Raw genomic sequence first — 23,512 nt, 5'->3', positions numbered from 1 at the left:
AGGCAAGACAGGAAAGAGCCTGTAGTGTAATGCCCGCAGCTAAAAGCAACTGCGTGAGAACATATACTCGAATATCACGATATAGTTATTTTCTATATCGCACAGAGACAAACCCGCGATATATCGTGTATATCGATATATCACCCAGCCCTAATTGAGACATTCTTTTTTGGACGGGTGACTTTTTCATATGTAAAATATGTGCCTTGATTCAATACTGGTTGTGAAACACAGCTTTTGCGTGTAAAAAGAAGCATTTTTATGGGTGTCCGTCAACTACTTGTAGTTTTTTGCCACTCACCCATTGGCCTTATCACTTGAAAGTTGGTCTCATCATTTGTAAAACTAAATCTTTTTGCAGTTGAAATGATACAACTTGCTCATTCTGTACTTAGCTTCCTCCAAGGGAGTGAAATCTCTGAATGGAGTTGACTCAAGGCGATGGAGAGAAGCCGATCAATATTTCACTGATTTTCCACGTTTTGTGTGTAAAGAAGCCCTGATGTTGTGAAACCCAAATTGGTTGGCATCCAGCCAGTCGGCCTGCTGGTCACCTTGCTATTAATAGGCTCCCTGGAATCACAGCACCGTATTCTGTCAGACTTGCTGGGGATATTGATGACTCATTTCCTGCCCTGATGTGAAGCGTTATGTGTTTTGCAACTGTGTCTGGCTGTTTGACTAATTAGTAGTACTGCTCACAGTGCCCGGGATGGAGAGCCCGGAGTCGAACGCTGACAAGGAAGCACAGAAACAGCTCTGGGATGATGAGAAGGTACTGAGGGAAAAGTGAGGGGGGTGTATGTTTTTTGTTACTTTAGTGTTAAATATGGACACAGCTTTAGAGGGGAGTTTGAGGTTTGTCTTGTCTGCAGGAGGATTCACCAAACCCCAACCAATGTGATGTACCAGGAATTAAGTGAGTGTCTTTCATAAAGTGCATGATCTTCTTGTAAGTGTTGGATTGCTGCTTCCTTACTAATTTTAGAGGGCTTTTTCACGGCTGATTCAAAAATGTATTTATTTTCATTGTAGTATATTCCCATCACCAGACCAGGAACTGAACCCATCAGTGCTGCCCGCTGCACACAATACAGGCGGCTCGTTGCCGGATCTTACCAACATTCAGTTCCCTCCCCCACTGTCCACTCCACTGGACCCTGAAGACACGGTGTCCTTCCCGTCCCTCGGGTCGTCCAACAGCACAGGCAGCCTGACCACCAACCTCACCCATCTGGGCATTAGCGCGGCCAGCCATGGTAACAACTGCATGTATTTTAATAAGTTTTATTGTGAATATGAAAATAAATATTCAGTTGAAGGCTAAATTTTTTAAGACTTTTGCACCTGATTTTATTTTTGTAATACGATATTAACGGCCTACTGAAATTAGATTTGCTTAATTAAACGGGGATAGCAGGTCCATTCTATGTGTCATACTTGATCATTTCGCGATATTGCCATATTTTTGCTGAAAGGATTTAGTAGAGAACATCGACGATAATGTTCTTAACTTTTGGTTGCTAATAAAAAAGCCTTGCCTGCACCAGAAGTAGCAGACGATCTGCGCGTGATGTCACCGATGTGAGGGCTCCTCACATCCTCACATTGTTTATAATGTGAGCCACCAGCAGTAAGAGCAATTCGGACCGTGAAAGCGACAATTTCCCCATTAATTTGAGCGAGGATGAAAGATTTGTGGATGAGGATATTGATAGTGAAGGACTAGAAAAATAAATAAATAAAATAAAAAGTGCCGGCGGTGGCAGTGTGAGCGTTTCAGATGTAATTAAACACATTTACTAGGATAATTCTGGAAGATCCATAATCTGCTTATTGTTTTATTAGTGTTTTAGTGAGATTGTAAAGACATACCTCAAAGTCGGATGGCTACGGTGAGCACGCCAGTATCTCAGAGAGAAGCCGAGGAGCCAAGCTCACAGCTGCCTTTTTTGACAGCTACTGCAGGAGGAAGCATAATCCACTGATGTCTCCGGTAAGATATATATCACAATTTTCCCATCCAAAAACATGTTGGTTGACGTAGAGAAACATGTTCACTTGACCACTCTGTGTTAAAGCTTCACAACAAAAAAAAAAACACCGGCTGTGTCTCGGTGCTAAAGACAGCTGCAATACACCGCTTTCCACCAACAGCATTCTTCTTTATAGTCTCCCTTATTAATTGAACAAATTGCAAAAGATTCAGCAACACAGATGTCCAAAATACTGTGTAATTATGCGATGAAAAGAGACGACTTTTAGCCGTAAGTGGTGCTAGGCTAGTATGTCCCCTCCAACCAATGACGTCACAAACACACGTCATCATACGCGTCATCATTCCGCGACGTTTTCAACAAGAAACTCCGCGGGAAATTTAAAATTGTAATTTAGTAAACTAAACCAGCTGTATTGGCATGTGTTGCAGTGTTAATATTTAATCATTGATATATAAACTATCAGACTGCGTGGTCGGTAGTGGTGGGTTTCAGTAAGCCTTTAAGGAAAAGGTGGATTTGAAATTATCAGGCTGCAACAGAGATAAAAAAATCTGCTCTGTACTGGTCACTTAGTCCAGTGAATACCATGAAGCTGATGTGTATTGTACATTTTAACTTAGTTCTTTTACCCTCAGGGATCCCTACTTCCTCCCAGCCAAACATGACTCTCTCAGAACAGCGGCGTCAGCCTCCCGTGGTGCCACTTACTCTCACCACTGACCTCCACCTTCAGAATTCTACGCAGCAGCTGTCACCCACTCTCTCCTCACCTGTTAACATTACACAGGTGACCTTTTTCATGTTTTACCCCTCAGTGCAATTTAAATTTGACTTGGAAAATCCAATACAACAATCACATATTTATACTAGGGTCGTCCTGGTCTGATATTGATATCAGTTTGATATAAGAAAAAAAACAAAACAAAAACTGATTATATCGGCTTGCATCTAAAATCTCTCATGATATGTATCGATATTTTAGTCAAGTCATTTACAAAAGGTAAACATGGTAGGCCATCGTACTAGGAGCTCCACAAAAACTAAGCACAGTAGCACACCAACTAGACATATTCAAGTGTCCTTAATTGAACAATATTGCAGTCTAAAACATGACATCTATCGATATAAACAAGTATCATATAATTATAGTTGCATATTATTTACAGGATACCAATTCTCCAAGGCAGAGGCATATTAGAAAGTATTCAGTGATAAACGTGTCCTCATCATTCAACTTGGTGCGTCATAATGAATAATTGTGGTCACTTAGTGTCACCAAAAAACAATTACCAAATCACTTCAACTTAATTAAGGACCACATAAGTCCATTCCAGATGGTTAACAATAAATAGGATAGTGTTTTTACCTACCTACCATTGTTCTCTGTTTGATTAATTTCATTTAATCAAGACTTTTGTCATATTGCACACTACGAAATAAAAGTATGTAAGATTCGTGCTGATACTGTATCATATCAGTATCGGTATCAGCCAATACAGTACTTAAAGCACCGATATATGTACATAAGTAGAAGCAAAAAAGTTGACATCAGATTTGTTTTCAATGACTGCGATCAGGTTTAGTTTTAAAGTGAAGGGGACCAAATGTTAGCATATTATGTGTCAAAATGTTTTTGCAAATACAAATAGCTGTCCCATTTTTTTGAGCTAAAGTAGCTGTTGATCTCATTTATCCTTTCATTTTCGATAAAGCTTATCCTGTTTAGGGACACGTGGAAGTTGAAGTTAACGACGTTATTCTTCTGTTTCTTCCTTTTGGGCAAAAATTTTTATTTCTGTGAATAATTTTGGTAAGGGCAAGGGGTGGTTATCGTCAATAAGCCTGGAATGATTATCAAAGGATCAATTTGATCGAAATCAACTCAACTTTGATAAGGTGTCTGCGTTGTCCCCTCTCAAAATTGTTAGTTCTGTACATCTGTTTTAGTACAGAGTTTCCATGGCTCATTAAAAATAATTTAAAGTCATTAAATGGTTTTCGAGAGGATTCAGGCCTTAAATGGCATTAAAAAGTATTATGTATGATATCCAGAGGCATGTTAAACAAATCATTCATTTGACATTGTTAACAAAAATGACAACACTACAAACTAAAAGACCCAGTTTTTCCATTCTGGGGAAAAGCAGACTTCAATATGTTTAATATTTATTGAAAAGCAATTTTTGCTATCAAATATTGTAAGTCATTTTTATTTTGATATGTGTTTATTTATCAAGGCAAATTAAATTATTGACTTTTCAATTACAAAATTAAAATATACCACTGTAATAAAAAAATAAAATTGTACGTTTGCGTGTTGTCTGTGCCTTAAAATTAAGTATTTTAGTAAACAAAACCGCGGAAGACAACATAATGTGTCTTCGTGCCTGTCAACCCATTCAGATCCAACCACAGGATTTAGAGAAAGGAGGGGTAAGCAGAGCTCACAAAGGACTCTCCTCATTGGCTGACGCGCTATATAGTGAAGCGCTTGCACATTGCGAACATATTTGCAGTAAAGCATGGCTGCAAAATACCCAACTGAAAAGATCAGAATACCTACGCTTGATATTACAGCATCCATCCATCCATTTTCTACTGCTTGTCCCTGTTGGGGCCGCGGGGGGTCGCTGGCGCCTATCTCAGCTGCATTCGGGCGGTAGGCGGTGTACACCCTGGACAAGTCGCCACCTCATCACAGGGCCATCACAGATAGACAGACAACTTTCACACTCACATTCACACACTAGGGCCAATTTAGTGTTGCCAATCAACCTATCCCCAGGTGCATGTCTTTGGAAGTGGGAGGAAGCTGGAGTATCTGGACGGAACCCACGCTGTCACGGGGAGGACATGCAAACTCCCCACAGAAAGATCCCGAGCCTGGGATTGAACCCAGGACTGCTCAGGACCTTCGTATTGTGAGGCAGACACACTAACCCCTCTGCCACCGTGAAGCCCCAGTTCAGTTCAGTTTCAGTTTATTTCGAACATGCAATGTGTAATATCCATCCATCCATCCATTTACTACCGCTTATTCCCTTCGGGGTCGCGGGGGATGCTGGAGCCTATCTCAGCTACAATCGGGCGGAAGGCGGGGTACATGCTGGACAAGTCGCCCCTCATCGCAAGCAATGTGTAATAGTGTAACAATATTAAGTTAATATATAGAAAGTTCATTAATTACGGTTGCTTGAATGAAATTAAGAATGTATTGACACATCTTTAAATACTTCGTATTGTGAGGCAGATGCACTAACCCCTGTACTACCGTGCTGCCTGATATTACAGCATATAATGCTAAAAAACACATAAACAGGAAATCATAGGGGAAAAAAAAGACTTAAGTCAAAAACACCAATGAAGAGCCAAAACTTAAATAAATGTTGGTCCGGTGTATTCAAGATGGAGGGCATTGCAGGCCAGTCTTGGACTAACTTTGAACACGCTAGTGGCTGTTTTCTTTTTTGCAAGGTAAACAAATCTTACTTTATACTATATTTTGTGTGTATCTTTTCGCGTGGCGACGTGTTACTGATAGTCTGCAACAAGATATGAACTGGGGGGTCCTTTGATTCAACTTCAGACTGTCAACAACCTATGCTTTTGCAGTACCGCTCTCGTGTGCGATTTCATGCCCTTCCAGAGAGGAGGAGACCGGGAGGGACTATCAGCGAGTTGCGCAGAGAGGGTTGTGGGATTTGCAATTTGAATTCTGCCTGGTGACACAAGATTCAGGTACCCTAGCTTTAAAGGCCTTTAACTGCATTTTTTTTTTATGGTGAGGGTTGGAGTCGGAATTTCAGGTTATATTTTTTTGTATTTCCTGTATCACCTCCAGTAGTTTATTCCAGTTGATTTTGAATGAAAGGTGGACTACACCCTGCACCTGTCCCGAGTCAGGTCCAGGACTCATACTGTGCTGAAAATAAAAAACAATTCACACTCGCATTATCACTGTCGCTTAGTGGAAACCGATCCCACAGTGGGACTACTACAACTAATCCTGAAGTACTTTGCTGTATGTGGTTCTCCTTTAGGTCTTGCCAACCGAACTGACCTTAGAGCAGCAGCTTGCCCAGTTCCCACTTTTCAACCAGCTCACAGCTCAGGTCCAGGCACAGTTGCTCAACGACCTGCAGAAGCAGACGCAGCAGGGCATTCAGCTTATCACCCTGCCGACGCCTCCCTCCACCGGTACAGTTACTGCCACTGCCAGCAGCCCCTCCCCAGACAGCCAGACCTCAGCCAGCATCAGCTCGGTAAGTGACATATACAGTCGCGATCGAACGTTTATACACACTTGTAAAGAACATAATGTCATGGCTGTCTTGAGTTTCCAATCATTTCTACAACTCTTATTTTTTTTGTGATAGAGGGATTGGAGCACATACTTGTTGGTCACAAAAATTATATTTTATGAATTTATTATTGGTCTATTGAAAATGTGGCCAAATCTGCTGGGTCAAACGTATACATACAGCAATGTTAATATTTGGTTACATGTCCCTTGGCAAGTTTCACTGCAATAAGGCGGTTTTAGTAGCCATCCTCAAGCTTCTGGTTGAATTTTTGACCACTCCTCTTGACAAAATTGGTGCGGTTCAGCTAAATTTGTTGGTTTTCTGACATGGACTTGTTTCTTCAGCATTGTTTGAGTCAGGACTTTGGGAAGGCCATTCTAAAATCTCAATTGTGAAGTGAAGTGAATTATATTTAAATAGCGCTTTTTCTCTAGTGACTCAAAGCGCTTTACATAGTGAAACCCAATATTTAATTTTTATGTTTAAACCAGTGTGGTTGGCACTGGGAGCAGGTGAGTAAAGTGTCTTGCCCAAGGACACAACGGCAGTGACTAGGATGGCTGAAGCGGGGATCGAACCTGCAACCCTCAAGTTGCTGGCACGGCCGCTCTACCAACCGAGCTATACCGCCCCAATTCTAGCCTGGTTTAGCCATTCCTTTACCACTTCTGACATGTGTTTGGGGTCATTGTCCTGTTGGAACACCCAACTGCACCCAGGAACTTGTGGATGGATACCAAAAGCGCCTTATTGCAGTGAAACTTGCCAAGGGACATGTAACCAAATATTAACATTGATGTATGTATACTTTTGACCCAGCAGATTTGGTCACATTTTCAGTAGACTCATAATAAATTCATAAAAGAACAAAACTTCATGAATGTTTTTTGTGACCAACAAGTATGTCCTCCAATCACTCTATCACAGATAAATAAGAGTTGTACAAATTATTGGAAACTCAAGACAGCCATGACATTATGTTCTTTATAAGTCTATGTACACTTTTGGTCGTGACTGTACAATCAGCAAACAAATCAGAATGTGTGTTGTTAGATATCTTATACATCAAGAATGATTGAGGTTGGTATTTGTACAATAATATATTTCAAGAATCTACAGAGCAAGAGTGAGCATTTCATGACATGTAATGAGTTGAGCTTCGTCTGATGCCACCTCAACTCCCATCTTTTTGATAATTGTGTGTTACCGGCATGGAACTAAGTGCCTGCTAACCCTCTTCCCTCCAACAGTACCGCAATCAGACTGGCTCACCAGCCACTCAGTCTCCAACCTCCCCAGTCTCCAATCAAGGCTTCTCCCCTGGCAGCTCGCCTCAAGTAAGAGCCCACCCACCAAGCTAGCTGCTTTTTGGGGAAGGGCTTTGTTCCTGGGGGTGAAGCTAATTCTTGATAGGCCGCTTTTCATCCTCTTGCATCAACCATCCACCAACCACGCTGTGTCAGCTGCTACATACACATTTCCTCATTGCTACTGTCGCTGTTGTTTACCGTGCATGACATTGCAGCCTTTTGACTTTTTCAAAGACTAATTCATCTTCACCATGTCGTGGCTCGTATTTTAGCAGCTAGTTGGAGCCCGGTTCTTCATTACATCTGCTGTCTACATACACATAAATAACGTGTCTGTCTCTTTTTGGAGAAAGTCATCAGTGTTTCCAGAAAACATTTGGTGGACAGATTAGGGATGTCGCATGTGTTTTTATAATGCGCTTCATGCTCCCACAGCACTAAAAAAGTAACGCAACTTTGACACATCTGGAAAATGAAGTTGAAATAGACTCTTTTGTCAAGTTAGGAGCTAATTTACATTTATAAAAAGACGAGATTTTTTAAATGAAATGCAGCCTCAAGTTACCACAAGCTACGCCATCATGGCACATGTTAATGCTTACCTCATCCCATATTTTGCGTGGAGAAATTCCAGTACCTTTCAATGTTCAACGAAGGTGGTCTTAATCAACTGTCTCACGTGCACTCTAAAAAGTGTGTTTTGTTAAGTGCATTGAAGGATGCATACCAACAAAAAATGTACAGAACACTTTTAAGTTAAAATGCCTTTTCACACACTCTTAACAGTGGTGGTGTGACTGATTTATTTTTATGTTGCGAGATTGAAGATGTCGGGAGCTGCTGAAAGTAACTAATAAAGTAACGTGTAATCTACTGGAGTTACTTTAAAAATAGTTTAAAAGGCTCTTTTTCAAGGAGTAATCAGTAATATGGTTACTTTTTAAGGTAATAATGGCAACACTGCTGCCAAGTGACACTGTGTACAGTGTCCTGTGTTTTTATTTTAAAGGCCTACTGAAATGAGATTTTCTTATTTAAACGGGGATAACAGGTCCATTCTATGTGTCATACTCGATCATTTCGCGATATTGCCATATTTTTGCTGAAAGGATTTAGTAGAGAACATCGACGATAAAGTTTGCAACTTTTGGTCGCTAATAAAAAAGCCTTGCCTTTACCGGAAGATGTGCGCGTGACGTCACGGGTTGTAGGGCTCCTCACATTGTTTATAATGTGAGCTTCCAGCAGCAAGAGCTATTCGGACCAAGAAAGCGACAATTTCCCCATTAGTTTGAGCGAGGATGAAAGATTTGTGGATGAGGAAATTTAAAAGTGATGGACTAGAAAAAATAAATAAATAAAAAAAGTGGGAAAAAAAGGCGATTGCATTGGTAGCGATTCAGATGTTATTAGACACATTTACTAGGATAATTCTGGGAAATCCCTTATCTTTCTATCGTGTTGCTAGTGTTTTAGTGAGTTAAATAGTACCTGAGAGTCGGAGGGGTGTGTCCACGGGTGTCTTGACGCTAGTCTCTGAGGGAATTAGTCACGACAGCTGCAGCACGACAGAAGCTCCGCTGATCTCCGGTATGAGGCAACTTATTTCCACAATTTTCTCACCAAAAACTGCCGGTCGACATGTAGTCGAGATCCATGTTCGCTGGACCCTTCTGATCCATACTAAAGCTTCACCTTCGGGAATTTTAAACAAGGAAACACCGTGTGTTTGTGTGGCTAAGGGCTAAAGCTTCCTACCTCCATCTTTTTACTTTGACTTCTCCATTATTAATTGAACAATTTGCAAACTTTTCAGCAACACAGATGTCCAGAATACTGTGTAATTGCGCGATGAAAAGAGACGACTTTTAGCCGCAAGTGGTGCTGCGCTAATATGTCCCCTCCAACCCGAGACGTCATGCGCACGCGTCATCATACGCGTCATCATTCCGCGACGTTTTCAACAAGAAACTCTGCGGGAAATTTCAAATTGTAATTTAGTAAACTAAACCGGCCGTATTGGCATGTGTTGCAATGTTAATATTTCATCATTGATATATAAACTATCAGACTGCGTGGTCGGTAGTAGTGGGTTTCAGTAGGCCTTTAATCAAGTTTATCAAACATCAGCGCAGTATCGTAATCTGCTTTGACTGACATGTGGCACAAAATAGACAGCGTAGTGATTCTGTTGTCTGATACTGGAATTTCCTTGAGTCAAATGTCTGTCATGTCTTGAAGAGGCCCGCTGAGGCACAATGCAGTGGTTTTGTCGCCACTACGTCAGACTTGCACCCAGGGCCAGGCCGAGGCTTTTTGTGGCCCATTTTGGTCTTAAATATTACTCGTATATCACTCTCTGGTTGACGATGGCCTAGTTAGTATTGTTAATACCGTAGTTTTTCCTCACCACATTGCGCTTCAAAATTTTTGGCTTGTAAAAGTGAATGTGTTTGTTATTTCATGCCTAGAGGGCTTTTCCAATGTTAAAACACATTTTTAGAAAGTAGTAAACAGGTTGTTTATGCTCCAGCTATGACAATATTCAATTCATAATTAATAAATCCTACTTTGAAAAAATTAATTTACAATTATTCATTTAACAGCGATTAATGAGGGTTTACTGTGTTACTCTTGGCGACCAGAATTACATTTGGCCAAGGTAGACCAATTATTTGGATAAAAGACACAACCAACAAACATGCAGGTCAAATATGTTTATAATTAGATTTTAAGAAATAATTTGTTCTCATTATTTTATTAAGATTTGTATTTACTACAAATAATCACATATGAACGATAAAAGACTACATTGACAATTGCAATTCAGTTCAATCTATTATGTGCAATTGTTGTGTTTATATTGCATAAAATGTCAAAAGTTAATATGAAAAGACAAACAAGTTAGTAGGTCCAGGAAGAAAAGAAAAGTGCTCAATATCTCCTATCACAGTGAAGCCATTTGAAAACTGCTCTGCTGCTTAGAAATAAATGTAAATAAAACACAATAAATGTGCAAAACCTATGACACATTTTTTTTTTCTTTAGGCGTTATTTTTTGGGAGAAATTATTTGGCTACAATTGAAACTTTTAGACATTTTAGAAATACGGGCGTGAATTTGTCACTATTACGGCGTTCGAAGCGATGCTAAATTAGCAATTATCTCAGAGGACTTTTGATTAGACACTACTGTGATGCTGTAAAATCGAACTAAAACGATTACAAATGACATGTTGATTGACTGCTGAATAAAGGTTTAGCACAAACTAAGCATAATTTTATCCAAGTGGCAATTCAGTCCATCCACCAATGTAAAAAAAGCAAACATTGCGGAGCATGATGGCCACGTTGATGATCCACTAATGGAGTGACCAGTCGCCACAAACATGTTGTCCCTACTTGTTGTTGTGGCCTTAAACAATTGCAGTGTTTATGCGCTTACACTTCACATCTTGCCCATGTTTTCACATCCAATTAAATTTAGGTTCAATCTTAAACCTATGAATTTTAGCCTGTGCATTAATTTCCTCTGGAAAATCATAATGCCGACAGGCCTCCTCATGAGTCTCACCGCTTTTTTCACTGCTCAGTCTGATGGTTGTGACTTGACCTTGTGCTTGTGCTTTCTGTTGCTTTTTTGGAGAACTTCCCGCCGGGGTAATTTCAGTTTTTACTTTAATTTATGTTCTTGGCAAACAAATCTGAGATATTTGGCCCCTGTATTGGTTTTTCAGCACATTTCCGTGGTGGGGAGCATATTTGGTGACTCTTTCTACGATCAGCAAGTGGCATCAAGGCAGACCAATGCTCTCTCCCACCAGGTGACTTGCACTGTGTTCCTAATAAACAGCAGTCAAGTTTTACTGTCATTTCAACTTGGGCTCTGAACTGATTCAAATTCCGTTTTCTCAGTTGGAGCAGTTCAACATGATTGAAAACCCCATAAGCTCCACCAACCTGTATACGCAGTGCTCCACCCTCAACTATACACAAGCCGCCATGATGGGTCTAAGCGGGAGCAGCCTACAAGACTCTCAGCAGCTGGGCTACAGTAGCCATGGCAATATTCCTAACATTATCCTAACAGGTAAGTCATGCATTTTCCTCATTCTGCCACGACGGTTTCCGTTCTATGCAAATTTCCTTTAAATTGAGTGGTTGTACCGTAAAAAGCTGAGGCCAAAAGGTCAAATTAGTACATTCTCTTTCAGTGATGTTGCTGCGTCCCTGATGCATAATTATCCAAAGGCTAATAATTTTACCCTATATAAATATCTGCTTATTTTATGATTTCAAAGCAATCCGTAAAAATATACTCCATAAAAGTGACAATAGATTTACAGTAAAAATTTGCAGCTCTTTCGCCAGAATATTGCGGTAAAAAAACAATAGGATATGATAGACTTTTATTTTTTCCACAATGGGGAGATTATGTTGATTCAGTGCAGGTTTTCACATACAGTACCATAAGTAAAACATAATTATTTTTAATTTTTATAAATAAATACTACATATTGTGAACTAATACAGTGGTTCTCAACCTTTTTTCAGTGATGTACCCCCTGTCAACATTTTTTTTAATTCAAGTACCCCCTAATCAGAGCAAAGCATTTTTGGTTGAAAAAAAGAGATAAAGAAGTAAAATACAGCACTATGTCATCAGTTTCTGATTTATTAAATTGTATGACAGTGCAAAATATTGCTCATTTGTAGTGGTCTTTCTTGAACTATTTGGAAAAAAAGGTATAATAATAACTAAAAACTTGTGGAAAACTAAACAAGTGATTCAATTATAAATAAAGATTTCTACACATAGAAGTAATCATCAACTTAAAGTGCCCTCTTTGGGGATTGTAATAGAGATCCATCTGGATTCATGAACTTCTAAACATTTCCTCACAAAAAATAAATCTTTAACATCAATAATTATGGAGCATGTCCAGAAAAAATCTAGCTGTCAACACTGAATATTGCATTGTTGTATTTTTTTTTCACAGTTTATGAACTTACATTCATACTTCCTTGAAAAATTATTCAATAAATATATTTATAAAGGATTTTTTAATTGTTGCTATTTTTAGAATATTTTTTAAAAAATCTCACGTATCCCTTGGCATACCTTCAAGTACCCCCAGGGGTACGAATACCCCCATTTGAGAACCACTGCACTAATATGTACAGATTAAGGATTAAATAAAATTAAAAAAACACTAACAGCTGTGTTGCACACTAAGAAAAAATATCACAGTAATCACATAAGTGCATTGTAAAGTGTTATGGTTGTGGGTAGAAAAGACCTGTGGTAGCGCTCCTTCTTGCACTATGAATGTAACAGTCTAATGCTGAAAGAGCTACTCGGGGCTTGCATAGTACTGTGCATGGGGTAAGAGTAGAAGTCAACTTGGTCAGCATTCTTTTGTCAGGCACCTCCTCAATGTTGACTAGTGGGCAGACTAGGATAGAGTCAGCTCTCTTAGTCAGTTTATTAAGTCCGTTCCTCCCTCTGACCTTGCTGCCCCACCCCAGCAAACAACAACATAGAACACCGCAGAATCCCTATACATTTATTTTCAATTATTATTCACGGTGACAAGTGGTCCTCTGAAGGCAGCCATAACTGCGATGTGGCCCTCAGTGAGAATGAGTTTGACACCCCTGCCCTAAGGGTCACGGGCCCCCTGTGGAAGACCTCTAGTCTAGGTGTTAAACAATTTCTGAGCGTATGGATTTGGACAGCTAGGTGTGCAAAGGCTGGGTTTTCTTTCTCCCCACTTTGCGCCGTGTCCACACCCACTTGTCTCTTTGATGTCACACATTCCAGTCACAGGTGAGTCCCCGCCGAGCCTCTCCAAAGAGCTCACCAATTCGCTGGCGGGCGTCGGCGACGTCAGCTTCGACGCGGACTCTCAGTTCCCCCTGGATGAGCTAAAGATCGACCCCCTCACGCTGGACGGGCTGCACATGCTCAACGACCCCGACATGGTGCTGGCCGACCCCGCCACCGAAGACACGTTCAGGATGGATAGGCTGTGACGCGACATGTCAACCGACTGTAGAAGAAAAACACTCCCAAATTGTGAAAGGAGAGAGAGCGAGAGACCAAGGGCAGGGTCGAACCCTCTCCCTTGTTGCATGGCCATCCAGCAGTCTGACCTCGTCCTCGACTCCGTGAAAACCCTTTGATACAAAAGACAGCAGGGAAAAGGACGTCCTGTGGCTTCCGGGGAATGGCCTTGCTGTCCTTTAAGAGATTGGCCGCTCGGCGCTTTTGCTAGCACGGCTGTGTTTACAGTGTACCATTACAAACCACATCTATTCCAAAAATGCAATTTTTTTTCCCTTTTCATATCCACTTTAATATCTGTTTTTGTTTCTATTTGCTTGTAGCAGGAAGCTGCAGAGACGTTGAACTGTATCACACCGGCCATGTTAAAGGAAAAAAAACAAATCGGGTAGTCCTGCAACACAACAGCTGTCACACTCAAAGCTTTATTTTTGACGACCAAATGTTTTTTTCATCATGCGCTGTATGTTTTGATGTTGTACGTATCGATATGTTTATTTATTAGATTGAATATTTATATTTGATTACCTTTGATGCCAAAATGCTTTCAGTAGGCATCGTGTAAAATTGCACTGATGTTTGTTTATGGATTACCAATGTATTTATTTCCGTCGTATCTGTGTTTACGCTACTTGTTTAACGAAGGAGTGCAAAACCTCCCCATAATTGCTCTTCAGTGTTGGACGTGCCATACTCTTTGCTGCAGCCCTGTAATGACGTTCAAGTCATGCGTAGTGCCGAAAAACACGCAGGGTTGTTTTTTGATGATCAGGTATCACGACTTAACTGGAAAGCATTGTTCGGAAAAAGATACACAAACATCACCAGACAAGTCTTTCTCTAAAGTGAAGGCGGCTGTCTGTTATTTTATTTTTTTTCCAGACCTTTTTGAAGTCGTCACTGTGAAATCACCTGATTTTGCCTTACGTGAGTATTCTACTGTTAAGTGTCTAACGTATTTTCGTAACATTTTCTCGTACTTAAGAGAGGCATATCTTTTGTTCTGTGCTCTTTGTGATTATGTTGTGTAAGGTCTGATAAATCAATGTACTGTATTTTGTAGCGGTACACTTTATAACCAAACTACTGATGTTTTATAAAGTGAAATTTAAATTGTAGGTAAATGCGGAGGAGCGCAAATATGGGGAGGCTTTTTGCTCCTTAGAAGGGAAGCTCTAACAAAAAGCTCTTTAACGTTGCCTCTTGATGGGCGTTTTCATACCAATGTGCAATTCCTACAACATATTTATGTATAAATATATATATAGATATATATATATAAGCACTTATTCACAAGGGAAAAATATCTATTTCAGAAATTATATTTAGATTTAAGTATTATAAGGCATTTTTCACAAGATTGGCTCAAGTAGTGACCAACGTGAATGGACACTAACAACGATCAGGGACCTAGCAGAGTCTAAAACTGTTTACAGATGTTCCAAACAAATGTTTACAAAGAGTTAACATCAGCTCACATGTGATCCAGATTCAGCAGAAAACGACCCACGGTGGCCTTTTGTCAGAGTTTCCCCGAGAGATGTTTATTGTGTGATCTCGTAATGTATGTTGTATCGTTTGTGTACAGACATGGCTGATCATTGGCGCTTGTTACTCCTACTCGAGATCAAGTCCCAGTGTCCCTGAGCGGGACTTATATTTTGGTCACTGCAGAATTTTTTCTGTCGAGTACAGTCGATCCATCCAAGCTCTTACATTGCTTTCAGCAGACGCGTGGTTCCTATGCAAGCAAGGCTAAAATATGATGACGCTTAAAGGAAAAATCCACCTTGGGGTTCCCACATGCAGTCTGGCATGCTTGTTGCACATTTTGCTTCTGAAGCGATTTTCTCCAGGTCGCCTTCTTATGTAAGGAGACTGAGGTCAACTGATCGGGTTTATATCATCTGTTGAATTCTGGAATAGCTTTTAATGAAGCTTTAATCAAGACAACCAGTACAGTGTCAGGGCAACCTAGTACTAACCATCTGGTGTTTTTTATTTTGTACTACATTTTAGTTGAAGTCGTAAAGGCTTGGTTTGCAGCAGGGCTTTTTGTAGCCCTACACAAGTTTTTCTGGCTGCATTTCGGTCTTAAATATTACTCGTGTAACACGCCAGAAGCCAGGGCTGACTGCAGTGCAGCGTTTGTGAATATTGTAGTAGTCATTCCTCGCCATATCGACCTCTGAATTTTGTGACTTGTCGGTGTTATTTCCTGTCTAGAGGGATTTTTTTACCGTCAAAAATGTTATTTGGAAAATCACAAACAAGCTTTTCATGATACAGCTATGAAAACATTTAATTTATTATTAATAATACTTACTTTGCAGAAATTGATTTACCACAGCCAGGCGTATTAACATTGGTTTACTAGGGTGTACCCCGCCTTCCGCCCGATTGTAGCTGAGATAGGCGCCAGCGCCCCCCGCGACCCGAAAGGGAATAAGCGGTAGAAAATGGATGGATGGATGGATGAGTATTACTCTTGGCAACCTGGATTAGCATAAGCGACAACCAACAAAAATGCATTTTAGGTAGGTAGATAGATAGGTAGGTAGATAGTTAGATAGTACTTTATTGATTTGTTTAGAAGAGTTCTTTCAGGAAAATTAAAAAGTATAAGTAGATATTAAATGGTAAATGGATTGTACTTGTATAGCGCTTTTCTACCCCTTTTTAAGGAGCCCAAAGCGCTTTGACAGTATTTCCACATTCGCCCATTCACACACACATTCAAAAACTGATGGCGGGAGCTGCCATGCAAGGCGCTCACCAGGACCCATCAGGAGCAAGGGTGAAGTGTCTTGCTCAAGGACACAACAAACGTGACTAGGATAGTAGAAGGTGGGGATTGAACCAGTAACCCTCAGATTGCTGGCACAGCCACTCTTACCAACTTTGCCACGCCATATTAAGAAATGTATTACAGGTTAAGTAAAGATTTGTGTTTACTATGAATAAACACATATGACCAATAAACAAAAGCACTACATTGACAACTACAATTCAGTTCAATCCAATGAATTCAGTAGTCTTGTGTTTATATTCCAAATGTCAAGTTTATATGTAACGTAGGGCTGGGTGATATGGTCTTTTTTTAATATCGCGATATTTTTAGGCCATATCGCGATATACGATATATCTCTTGATATTTTGCCTTAGCCTTGAATGAACACTTGATGCATATAATCACAGCAGTATGATGATTCTATGTGTCTACATTAAAACATTCTTGTTCATACTGCATTAAAAAGTATGTAACCGCATGCAGTGCATGCATATTTCGTCAAAAATTAAAATGATAAATTTTATAAGAAAAAAAAAGTACTTTATTGACTCATATCATTTTCAGGCTGTTGCAGGCCTTATAAAAGGATATGGCGGGACAGATGTAGAAACACAAGCCTTAAGATTTTTAGCTGAAATAAAGCCAATAATGCATTTTTTGTGGTCCCCTTTATTTAGAAATGTACCGAAAAGTATCTAAATAATTTTGGTAACAGGACAACACTAATATATATATATATATATATATATATGTATATATATATATATATATATATATGTATGTATGTATATATATATATATATATATATATATATATATATATATATATATATGTATATATATATATATATATATATATATATATATATATATATATATGTATATATATATATATGTATATATATATATATATTAGTGTTGTCCTGTTACCAAAATTATTTAGATATATATATATATATATATATATATATATATACATATGTATAGGCCCTGTGATGAGCTGGCAACTTGTCCAGGGTGTACACCGCCTTCCGCCCGAATGCAGCGACCCCGGACGGGACAAGCGGTAAAAATTGGATGGATGGATACATATGTATATGTGTATATATATTAATATATATACAATATATACATCCATCATTCTATTTTTTACCACTTCTACCGAGGCTATTTCATCCCTACAAGCTGGTTTTCAGGGAAAAAATCCCCTGAAGAGCGGGGAAACCTGTAAAACACCTCCCTAGGGAGGCGCTCGGGTGGCATCCTGACAAGATGCCCGGACCACCTCATCCTGCTCCTCTTTTGATGTGGAGGATCAGCGGCTTTACTTTGAGCTCCTCCCGGATGACAGAGCTTCTCACCCTATCTCTAAGGGAGAGCCCGGCCACCCGGCGGAGGAAACTCATTTCGGCCGCTTGTACCCGTGATCTTGTCCTTTCGGTCATAACCCAAAGCTCATGACCATAGGTGAGGATGGGAACGTAGATCGACCGGTAAATTGCGAGCTTTGCCTTCCGGCTCAGCTCCTTCTTCACCACAACGGATCGATACAACGTCCGCATGACTGAAGACACCGCACCGATCTGCCCGTCGACCTCACGTATACCACTAGTATATAAATACCTTTTTATTCTCCCGCAGACCATGTATATGAGCGGTATAGCTCGGATGGTAGACTGGCCGTGCCAGCAACTTGAGGGTTCCAGGTTCAATCCCCGCTTCCACCATCCTAGTCATTGCCGTTGCGTCCTTGGGCAAGACACTTTACCCACCTGCTCCCAGTGCCACCCACACTGGTTTAAATGTAACTTAGATATTGGGTTTCACTATGTAAAGCGCTTTGAGTCACTAGAGAAAAAGCGCTGTATAAATATAATTCACTTCACTTGTGTGTTTTAAGGCACCTTAAGACGCGGAGAGTTACGATGTCATCTACTGTACAGACTTGTAAGGACAAGCTACATACACAGACAGTCCCATTATAATGTTTTTAATGGGCAAATCCGAACAGTTAGCACCAAATCTAATTGTAGTGGGCCCGCCACAAACAAATGAGTGGATGTGAAACACTGACTAACTATGCGCCGGTATAGCATAATTTGGATTATGTGGTAATAGGTGCTAATGTAATTCCTGCAGTCTACCTGATCAATATCTTTTCTACATCAATTTGTTCTGGCAATATGGGACCTCTGCTTACCTCTGCCATCAATCCCAAATGTGCATTGAAATAGATTTCACCACCGGGGGGAAATAATGTATTTTTTGTACACTGTATGTTATTTTCAAATCCTTCATTCTGTCTTCATAAAATGAGTTTCTCTCCTGTCCAATTGGAAAAAGCCACTGCTTCAGGCTCGATTTACTATGAAAACACAAATTTAGAAGATTAAAGAAAAAAAAACTCTGGTGATGTAGTGACAACTTTGAGCTGGATTTTTCCTTTAAGGCAAAAAAAAAATTTTCTTTGTCGGTGAAGTGATGTATTTCATTCAAACGGTGAAAACGGAACAATGGAAGTTTTCTGTCATTTTTTGTCTTGTCATCTCACTGAGCACTCCTCATTGTACCTTGTACATATAAGCTAGATGAAACAAGATGCATGACAAACGGGCAGTGCAAACCTCTAAATGAAGGCCCTGATGGCGCCACAGGATGAATGGTTGCAACATAACTCTGTCACAAAGTCTAAAGGGATGCATGTCGGCTGCAACAGTTAAATATGCCTGTGTAGATTCTCAGTCATCAAGCCCGTGGTAATCAGGAAAGGTTGAATTGAGGCAACTGGACTCTACATTTTTTTTTTTTCTGTCCAATTCGAAACATTCAGCAAAATGCCCGTTTCACACACATTTGCAGGTTTGTGCAGGGGCCTTAAATTTGACAATTTGGACCTACAGTAGGGAAATTATTCATATGGCCCCATTCTTTGGTGGATCCCGCGAGAGAGGAAGGGATGGGGGTTAATCATTTTGCAATGCAGTCTGCTGAAAATGATGGAAAGCCCCACTCTACAAGAGCAGCCAATGCCGCGGTCAAAGTTGTAATTGCCACAAGACACATTTTAAGATATGCAACACTCTACTGCCATCTGGTGGCTCAAGTGGATAGATAGATAGATAGATAGATATATACAGTGGGGCAAAAAAGTATTTAGTCAGCCGCCGATTGTGCAAGTTCTCCCTCTTAAAATGATGACAGAGGTCTGTAATTTTCATCATAGGTACACTTCAACTGTGAGAGACAGAATGTGAAAAAAAAACCAGGAATTCACATTGTTCAAATTCTAAAGAATGTATTTGTAAATTATGGTGGAAAATAAGTATTCGGTCAACCATTCAAGCTCTCACTGATGGAAGGAGGTTTTGGCTCAAAATCTCACGATACATGGCCTCATTCATTCTTTCCTTAACACGGATCAATCGTCCTGTCCCCTTAGCAGAAAAACAGCCCCAAAGCATGATGTTTCCACCCCCATGCTTCACAGTAGGTGTGGTGTTCTTGGGATGCAACTCAGTATTCTTCTTCCTCCACACACGACGAGTTGAGTTTATACCAAAAAGTTCTATTTTTGTTTCATCTGACCACATGACATTCTCCCAATCCTCTGCTGTATCATCCACGTATCCATTTTCGTATAAACTCAACTCGTCGTGTTTGGAGGTTGAATAATAATTGAATAATAACGAAACTTTGCTTTCAGCACAAACCCGTTCAAGATTAGACAAAAACAAACAGTGTACAGGCTTACAGACCAGGAACGCTGATGGGTCGCCACAAGGCGCCCCGTAAAAGAGAACAACCCCCCCCCAATTGGTCACGCTTCATGTGTCCGGTAAACCACGATGAATGGAGCCAAATGAATCCCCTTCATAATAATGTCCAGACATCCTTACCCTAATGATTGCCTCACGCCAAGGGAAAACGTCCAATAAGTTGTTATTCCACCACTAAAGCCAACGACCCATTGGCATGCAGAACAGTCTTTCATCAGTCACACCCGACCAAAACCTCACCTTTATTGTGACTGGAGACCGGTAACGAATTTTGGTATTTTTATAGGTACTGACCGAATTCAGATATTAAAAGGTACTATATTTCGATACTTTTGTTGCATGTGACGTCACGTGCGGTTGATGACTCTGCACCAGCTCAAGCCATACTTGCCAACCTTGGTATATATTTTCAAGTATTTCCTATATATATATATATATATATATATATATATATATATATATATATATATATATATATATATATACACACACACACATATATATAAATAATCTGTTCATGAATGAGTATATCCGTTCGGCCACCGTGTTCAATGGTGAAGTCTGATCTGCAAAATTTGCAGGCAGCATACCCTTTCCCCTTCGAGCTGTCCTGGATGAACTGAAATTATTTTTTTCCAATCATTTTGGAACTGGCAAGCGTACTTCTTCTTACTCGTCGTCGCCATGTCCTTTCTTCGTTCTTCTGCTTCGTCTCTGTTATGTTTTTTGGACATTACTACTTGCCGTAGTTTTGAAGCAATGCATGATGGGAATCCGGATGTTGTGTGTCAGTGTATCAACGTGCCGGCTGGAATAAACACACTGAGAAATAGCTCTGTGCCTGCTTACTTTATGGGTTATAGATAAACCTAAGGATAACGGAGACATTTATAGTTGAGAGAGGACGTTAAAGGCAGTGCCTTTAAGGCACGCCCCCAATACCGTTGTCCGGGTGGAAATCGGGAGAAATTCCGGAGAATGGTTGCCCCGGGAGATTTTCGTGAGGGGCACTGAAATTCGAGAATCACCCAGAAAAAAATAGGGGGTCGGCAAGTATGGCTCAAGCGCTTGGCAGTTAAACGGGTGTAATGGGTAACGGTGCTATTTTCCATGCCAACAAAGCAAGCAAGCATGTCTGCGAGAAAGTGTTCAAAAGTAATGTGACACTTTTCAAAAATGTGCTAGTACGACAGTAATTTACATTGTATATGCCATTTACTCATTAGCATTAGTAATTTTAAACTCCTTCAAATGCGGAAATTAAAACTAAGACTAAAATGCTCATAACCAAACACCATTGTGTAATTAATACAATTCCTATAGTATAAACACTTTGTAGGGCTCAACCAAAGAAAAGACTACTTTCTAACTACAGTAGTGCGCTATAGTCTATACACTCCTGCCACCTAATGTCTTGGAATTGCCGTGCATGCAAAGTCTACTATATAATACTTACAAATGAGACTGAAGTTTAAGAAAACAAGATCTCATCAGTGCATACTTGCCAACCCTCCCGATTTTCCCGGGAGACTCCCGAATTTCAGTGCCCCTCCCGAAAATCTCCCGGGGCAACCATTCTCCCGATTTCGACCCTGACAACAATATTGGGGGCGTGCCTTCAAGGAACTTTCTTTACCGCCTTCTACAACATTCCATGATATCCGCTTCTCCTCCATACAAACAGCGTGCCGGCCCAGTGGCATAATATATGCGGCTTCTACACACACACACACACACACACACACACACACACACACACATAAGTGAATGCAAGGCATACTTGGTCAACAGCCATACAGGTCACACTGAGGGTGGCCGCATAAACAACTTTAACACTGTTACAAATATGCAGCACGGTGGAGGAGAGCTTAGTGCATCTGCCTTACAATATGAAGGTCCTGAGCAGTCCTGGTTTCAATCTCAGGCTCGGGATCTTTCTGTGTGGAGGTTGCATGCGCTCCCTGTAACTGCGTGGGTTCCCTCTGGGTACTCCGGCTTCCTCCTACCTCCAAAGACATGCACCCGGGGATAAGTTGACTGGCAACACTAAATTGGCCCTAGTGTATGAATGAGTGTGTGATTGTTGTCTGTAAATGGTAAATGGGTTATACTTGTATGGCGCTTTTCTACCTTCAAGGTACTCAAAACGCTTTGACACTATTTCACCATTCACCCATTCATACACACATTCACACACTGATGGCGGAAGCTGCTAAGCAAGGCCCTAACCACAATCCATCAGGAGCAAGAGTGAAGTGTCTTGTTCAAGGACACAACGAACATGACGAGGTTGGTAGAAGGTGGGGATTGAACCAAGAACCCTCAGGTTGCTGGCGCGGCCACTCTCCCAACCGCGTCACCCTGTCCACAGTGCCGTTCTGTCTATCCGTGTTGGCCCTGCGATGAGGTAGCGACTTGTCCAGGATGTACCCCGCCTTCCGCCCAAATGCAGCTGAGATAAGCTCAATCGACCCCAAAAGGGACAAGCAGTAGGAAATGGATGGATGGACAAATATGCGCCACACTGTGAAGCCACACCAAACAAGAATGACAAACACATTTCGGCAGAACATCCGCACCGTAACACAACAGAACAAATACCCAGAATCCCTTGCAGCACTAACTCTTCCGGGATGCTACAATATACACCCCCGCCCACATCAAACCCCCACGCCCCTATCTCCCGAATTCGAAGGTCTCAAGGTTGGCAAGTATGCATCAGTGCAGTGTTAAATGTTAAATTAAAAAAAAAGGCTCTTTTTTTTTTTTTTTTTAAATCTATGAACGCGGCCACAAGAATAGAACATTAGTACAGTGTCTGCTCAAATGTGGAAAAATGTACCCATCCCTTGTGACCACACCCGTCAGAAACCTTTTAAGGTCTTCAGTTCCCTCCAATCAACCTTTGCTGACAACAGTTACTTCTGCTAGCTGTTTAATGGCCCTCTTCCCTTTTGTAAAATGCTACTTCATGACCTTTTTTTTATAAAAAGAATGTATCAATCGTGGAAGTATCCTGGTCGCCCAATGACACGTTCTCCTGTTAACGCTCTTTCTCCTCCCTCTGTAGCACCGCCTCCTCGTAAGAAAGAAAAAAAAACACTTGCATCTGTTCCTTTTTCTGCTACCTTGTCTGGCAGTTTGGCACATTTTTGTGTTTAGTGCGCCTGCTGCTTTTTGTTGCAGTCAGCTTGCATGCAATGATGCACATGGAGCAGATTTTGTGTCCCATGTATGCTGTCACTCTTTCCTCTAGCTGTGCTCA

The 23,512-nt window shown here is 40.6% G+C and overlaps 1 protein-coding gene across 1 annotated transcript in view; it reads left to right on the top strand.

Moving 5' to 3' along the window:
- The window catches only part of crtc1b (CREB regulated transcription coactivator 1b), a 32,442-nt gene extending 17,707 nt beyond the window's left edge, over nucleotides 1-14,735 (top strand). The window contains exons 6-14 of the mRNA XM_061883460.1: nucleotides 705-775; nucleotides 876-919; nucleotides 1,036-1,259; nucleotides 2,636-2,787; nucleotides 6,041-6,262; nucleotides 7,555-7,641; nucleotides 11,351-11,437; nucleotides 11,529-11,703; nucleotides 13,438-14,735. Coding sequence (XP_061739444.1) covers nucleotides 705-775; nucleotides 876-919; nucleotides 1,036-1,259; nucleotides 2,636-2,787; nucleotides 6,041-6,262; nucleotides 7,555-7,641; nucleotides 11,351-11,437; nucleotides 11,529-11,703; nucleotides 13,438-13,649 — 1,274 coding nt within the window. The 3' untranslated portion in view covers nucleotides 13,650-14,735. The remainder of the gene's footprint in view (nucleotides 1-704; nucleotides 776-875; nucleotides 920-1,035; nucleotides 1,260-2,635; nucleotides 2,788-6,040; nucleotides 6,263-7,554; nucleotides 7,642-11,350; nucleotides 11,438-11,528; nucleotides 11,704-13,437) is intronic.
- Nucleotides 14,736-23,512: the final 8,777 nt, after the last annotated feature.

The sequence above is a fragment of the Nerophis ophidion genome, linkage group LG22 (genome assembly GCF_033978795.1).
Source record: "Nerophis ophidion isolate RoL-2023_Sa linkage group LG22, RoL_Noph_v1.0, whole genome shotgun sequence".
NCBI classification, from domain to species: domain Eukaryota; kingdom Metazoa; phylum Chordata; class Actinopteri; order Syngnathiformes; family Syngnathidae; genus Nerophis; species Nerophis ophidion.
Note: the sequence above shows the minus strand (reverse complement) of the source record. Positions and strands in the feature narration are given on the sequence as shown.